Source organism: Pangasianodon hypophthalmus, chromosome 16, assembly GCF_027358585.1.
Source record: "Pangasianodon hypophthalmus isolate fPanHyp1 chromosome 16, fPanHyp1.pri, whole genome shotgun sequence".
Classification (NCBI taxonomy): domain Eukaryota; kingdom Metazoa; phylum Chordata; class Actinopteri; order Siluriformes; family Pangasiidae; genus Pangasianodon; species Pangasianodon hypophthalmus.
Window position 1 is genome coordinate 6,960,371 of NC_069725.1, and position 6,000 is coordinate 6,966,370.

Below are 6,000 nucleotides of genomic sequence, written 5' to 3' on the forward strand. Positions count from 1 at the left end.
GAGAACACAGCAATCCCACACGGGTGTGACCGTTCCAAGAGCATCTGAGAAAGGTGTCCTTGGTCCACTTCCAAGCAAATACTAGTGAGGTTCATTTGCAGTGAGAAACAGATTCAGCTCTGTATTGACCCGACTGCAGGAAGTGAAGCAAACATGCCATGTATTTTGTGTTTGCTTTGTCGATGGGAGCTGTGTATTGTACCGCACTATTGCACTTTTTACTGTCTATAAATACCTCTAATACGCTACTATACCATTGTCTCTACATAAATAAATTTTTATGTCTATTTACCTAGATTTTTATTGCTAAATTTGTTTACTTTTCTATACTACTGTTAGTTGCAAACCAAATCTCATTGTACTTGTACAATGACAGTAAACATTTAATTCTGAGCCAAAGGACAGAGCTGTAGTGCTGCAGAAATGCGTTTTGGATATTTGGACTAGCAAACAAAAGAGGAAAGTAAACACTGGGTGTGATACACAAAATGTTTTAAACTAGATATTTTAAATTATGTTGTTGTTGTTCTTCTTCTTTCGGCTGCTCCCGTTAAGGGTCACCACAGTGGATCACTGGTCCACATATTTAATTTGGCACAGTTTTTACACCAGATGCCCTCCCCAATTTTATCTAGGCTTGGGACCTGACTCAAACGCAGGCGGCTGTGGTGAGAGCGCAGAGGCTTAACCACAAGTCCTCCAGGGACCCAGATATTTTAAATGATATAATACACTTATTCAGTGCCGGCTACACGTTACACAAGCTTTGTTTACCTTTTTCTGTTACCATATTACTTTATGTTTCCAGCCCTACATACCAGTCAGTCCACATTTTAATGCTTTTTGTTTCCTTTAATTATGTCAGTGTCAAACTAAAGCAAAGAAAATAGCCAAGGAAACAAAAGTATCAATGTCATAGCAATGTTTATGTGCACTAAGAAGCATATACAGCTGGATTTATCCCAAATCACTGTTTTGTTAAGATCTTTTGTTAAGCACTTGAATTAGCACTTTGTTTATCTACTATTTAAAAACCCTTGTCTTGTGTTTTCTTTTCATACTGTGCTAACCACCGCAACTGGGTTTTTAGACTGATACTACTCTGACTTAGTATAACTAGCATGAGAATAATGTTAAACATGTGTTAATAAAGACCACAAAGCACATCTCTAAGACTCTTTGGATACGGGTGTCTGCTAAATGCCATAAAAAGTTGAAGCAATAACCGAGCACACAGTGTAACAGAGTGCCCTAGCATTTCCAAATAACCGAGCGCACAGTATAGCAGAGTGCCCTAGCGGCATTGTCATCTCTTATTTATTTCTTTTGTCATCTGGCCCCAGGCTACAGAAGAGAAAGAGGAGATGGAGGAGCTGCAAGCCTATAACCGTCGTCTCCTTCATAACATCCTGCCAAAAGACGTGGCTGCCCACTTCCTGGCCCGAGAGCGCCGCAACGATGAGCTTTACTACCAGTCATGTGAGTGCGTAGCTGTGATGTTCGCCTCCATCAGTAACTTCTCTGAGTTCTACACAGAGCTCGAGGCTAATAACGAGGGCGTGGAGTGCTTGAGACTGCTAAACGAGATCATCGCTGACTTTGATGAGGTAAGAAGGTGAAAGGAGGACACAGCAGTTAGCCACGTTAACTCTAACTGATGCAAAAAAAAAGACTAGGTTTGACGTCATTTAATTAGTCTTACCCTTCTGGCTTTTCATGTTCACTCTAATCCCTGTATTTAAATTATGTTCATGATTTTAATGATCTCAGTGATGGTTAAGTGATCTGTAATGTCCTCAGATCATCAGTGAAGATCAGTTCAAGCAGCTGGAGAAGATCAAAACAATAGGAAGCACGTACATGGCAGCATCGGGCCTGAACGACTCCACATTCGACAGAGAGGGCCGCACACACATCTTGGCACTAGCTGACTACGCCATGAGGCTACGAGAGCAGATGAAGTACATCAACGAGCACTCGTTCAACAACTTCCAAATGAAGATTGGTCAGTAAATTATCATCCTGATTACAGTTTGTAACTTGAGATATAATTTCTCATAATCTATGGCTTTGACTTAGACTTACAGCAGGAGAAAATAACGGTGAGTATATGTGTGTGTTTTCTACAGGGCTAAACATTGGGCCTGTGGTAGCTGGAGTGATTGGACCTAGAAAGCCGCAGTATGACATCTGGGGAAACACGGTCAATGTGGCAAGTCGCATGGACAGTACAGGAGTACCTGATCGCATCCAGGTGCCGGCTCTGTGATAACCGCTCCTTACACACATAATGTACACCGACCACTTTAATAGGAACTCCTGTACACCTGCTCATTCATGCAATTATCCATATATCACGTTGCAGCAGCGCAACGCATAAAATCATGCAGATACAAGTCAAGAGTTATTGTCCACATGATCAAACAGCAGAATGTCCAGATTACAGTTTGTAATTTGAGGAATCTGAGTGGGAACAGGCTCACTGAAACTGGACAACTGAAGATTGCATACCAGGCACAAGACCAGGCGATGTTTTTCCAGTCATCACCTGTCCAACTGAACCTGTGCCCACTGTAGCCTCAGATTCCTGTTCTCGAATGACTGGAATGGAACCCGGTGTGATGTTCTGCTGTTGTAGCCCATCCGCCTCAAGGTTCGATGTGTTGTGCATTCTGAGATGCTTTTTTGCTCGTGATGATTATAAAGAGTGGTTATTTGAGTTACTGTAGTCTTCATTTCAGCTCAAACCAAGGACTGCTGCTCACCGGATGTTTTTTATTTTTCGCACCACTCCGTGTAATCTCTAGAGACTGTTGTGCAGGAAAATCCCGGGAGGTCAGCAGTTTCAGAAATACTCAACACACCACCAACCATGACACAGCAAAGTCACCGAGATTACATCTTTCCCCATTCTGATGTTTGATGTGAACATTAGCCAAAGCTCTTGATCTGTATCTACATGGTTTTTCGCATTGTGCTGCTACCAAATGATCAGCTAATCAGATAATTGCATGAAAGATCAAGTGTTCCCATTAAAGTGCCAAATCAGTGTATATATTCACATATACACACACGCCACATGTTTAGTAAGCACCTCTATACATTATTATCTGTTGCATTTAAAGGATTAAAGAATTTTCTTAAATGAAAATGCCAGACTTGCCAAACTTCACACATTTTGTGTCATTGAGTCAGATGACAAATGACAATGGTGTAGGTGTTTCACACTTTCCAATATTAACTGCTCCCTCACACGGCTGACATTGTATCGTCAGTTGGTGGGGAATTCCCCTGTATTTATAAGCTGGTCTTGATTCACACCAGTTCATAACACTGACATCTAATATACATCATTTGACCTGGTGTACAACCACAAGTCCAGTCATTTAGCGTTATTAATAACCAACAATTCAAAATCTGGTTAACTGAAAACCTTCACAAAAATATGCAAGCCATAAAAATGATAATGCAGCTTGCAGTGCCACCTGCTGTACTTTAAGTGCAATTGCAATGTGGCATCAATTCAGCAAAATTCAGATTATAATCCACACATGCCTAATAATCTTTTGTTCTCTCAGGTGACGACTGATCTGTACCACGTGTTAGCCAGTAAAGGCTACCAGCTGGAGTGCCGCGGCCTCGTCAAAGTCAAGGGGAAAGGAGACATGACCACTTACTTTCTCAACAGTGGCCCTTCTAGCAGTTAACACTGACCACACGCCTCCAGTTGCACTGAAGTGAACAGAGATGAAACTCTGAATGGAACGTCAAGCGCACTTTTTTTTTTTTTTTTTTGCCAGTTTGGAGTATAACCACTGAAGGGCTCGCAGCTGAGTCACGTAACGGAGGTGTTGAATACATGCACACACTGAGAATATGTTCTCATTCTTAGCTGCTCTCACAGACTGTCTGATCGAGTGAGCTGTCTAAGAGCCGTGGCCTTAGATGGAAATGAGAAGGATTGCATTTAAAATATGTTTTTGACCAATTTTTAAAGAAACACTTTAATGACAAAAAAAATGCACAAATACACATATATGCAAGGATGAAGTAAGAATGCAGATGACCAAAGAACAAAAATGTTTGATATAGGAACACTACATATGTTTCATATGTCTGAACAATTGCCAGTTGACAGATTGACTGATTTTTTTTTTTTATGATTGTCAACACGACCACACATTTTGTTCTCTGATGCAATTAAGACTCTTTCTTGCCATGTACAATGAAGGCTTCAGACACCAGAGAGGGATTTAAAGTAACTTTTATTCATGGCTTATTGGTACATTTTTATAGTGTTTTTGGGGACTCTGGGAACCATGAAGTGAAGAAACTGTATGAAGGACAAACATTGACATTGGGCATGGGAAATGTATTTTATTGTTTATGTTGTCGTAAGTTAAATATGTGTGTATGTGTGAGATAGAGTGAGTGAGTGTGAATCCATTGTCATCTTTAAAGGGCATAACTTGTCACTGTGAGATTTATATAATCTATGTGCAATTACTTTATTGCCAAATCGACTGCTCCCAGGCATGTCTGACTTTCATTATCAATATTTCTTTCTCTGTTCATTCCTCGTAATTGAGTTAATTTCCTTAGTTTTATTCCAATTCCTTGTTTCATTCTGAAAGAAATAGCTAGCAGAGATGTTGCCACAGTGCTGTTTTTAATGCTTAACACACTCACCATATTTTGAACCTTCTGATAAAAATGTTTCAGTCTACAGCAGGGGTGTCAAACTCATTTTAGGTAATTACACATAGTCCAACATCAAGTGACCAAAAAAAAAAAAAAAAAAAAACACCAGTTCAGTGACCAATAACACAGAATTATATGTGTTCATTTATAGGTATTTATCTGTAATGTACGTTCTGAATGCACAAACGGACTGAACATACAGTATATCACGTACAAAACAAATGAACACACCGCAGTTCATTAGCAAGAAAAATCATACAAATGATGGTTATACCATACAGTGTGTTGCATAAGTATTCACCCCTTCCACATTTTATAGTGTTACAACCTGGAGCTGAATGGACCTAATTGAGATTATATATCAGAATCCTTTGATTGTTAATGAAGGACATTTTGTCAGAAGCTGCAATTCTACAAGATGATTTTAACTTAGAACCCGAGTTCTAAAAATGTTTGACACCCCTGATCTACAATGTGTGATAGTATAAAGCCACCAGTGTGTAAATATGTCTGTCTAACATACACCCATTTAAGCAGCATTCTAAAGCTCTAGAGAGTGACACATACTGAAATGATTATATAACACAACATTGGAGAACACACAAGTTTGGTTATCTCTGAAAAGTGTTTGCTATCAGGACAAAATGTTCCCGCTTTACCATTATCACCCAATAGCAATACCCACAATCTGACACTGACATCAGGTATCAGTCGGACACTGTACTCATACTCGTAAATGTTATGTCAAACAAACCCAATGCTAACTTAATGCAGCATAAAAAAGGAAAAAAGGAAGTCCTTTGACATTTTAATGGCAACAATAAACTATCTGAACTCACTGACTGTTCCTTGTTAGTTCTACGATGTTTAAGTATCACAAGTCATATTTTACTGAAACATACTGAAATGTTTATGTTCCATTTTAACTCAGTGATAGTGTTGTTTGATTTTGTTAAAAAAAAAAAAAAAAGAAGTGGAAACCAATGATTATGAAAACAATAAACACCGTGTCTTCAGTATCACCGATCTCTCAATTACTGTAACAGAAAATTGTAGTGGTATTAAAATTTTACTTACTTCAGTAATCTGTACCTGCAAGTACGCAATATGCGTTTGTAATAAATATTATTATAAATAGAAATAGTATTATTAAAAAGTAGTTCATGAGGCCCATTCTTCTCCTTCTCATATTTGCATTACTGTGGAATTGTAGAATCTTTTCTTCCTCATAAGTAAAGCACCTGATCTCCTATAAAGTTAAGATATTCCAAATTAAATCCCACTATAAAAATTTAAGAT

The 6,000-nt window shown here is 38.8% G+C and overlaps 1 protein-coding gene across 1 annotated transcript in view; it reads left to right on the forward strand.

Annotated features, from left to right (window-relative positions):
• Positions 1-5,539, forward strand: part of adcy6b (adenylate cyclase 6b) — a 62,037-nt gene extending 56,498 nt beyond the window's left edge. Inside the window, exons 20-23 of the mRNA XM_026920387.3 lie at positions 1,344-1,607; positions 1,801-2,005; positions 2,130-2,254; positions 3,579-5,539. Of these exons, the coding sequence (XP_026776188.1) occupies positions 1,344-1,607; positions 1,801-2,005; positions 2,130-2,254; positions 3,579-3,707 (723 nt within the window). The 3' untranslated portion in view covers positions 3,708-5,539. The remainder of the gene's footprint in view (positions 1-1,343; positions 1,608-1,800; positions 2,006-2,129; positions 2,255-3,578) is intronic.
• The last annotated feature ends 461 nt before the right edge of the window (positions 5,540-6,000 follow it).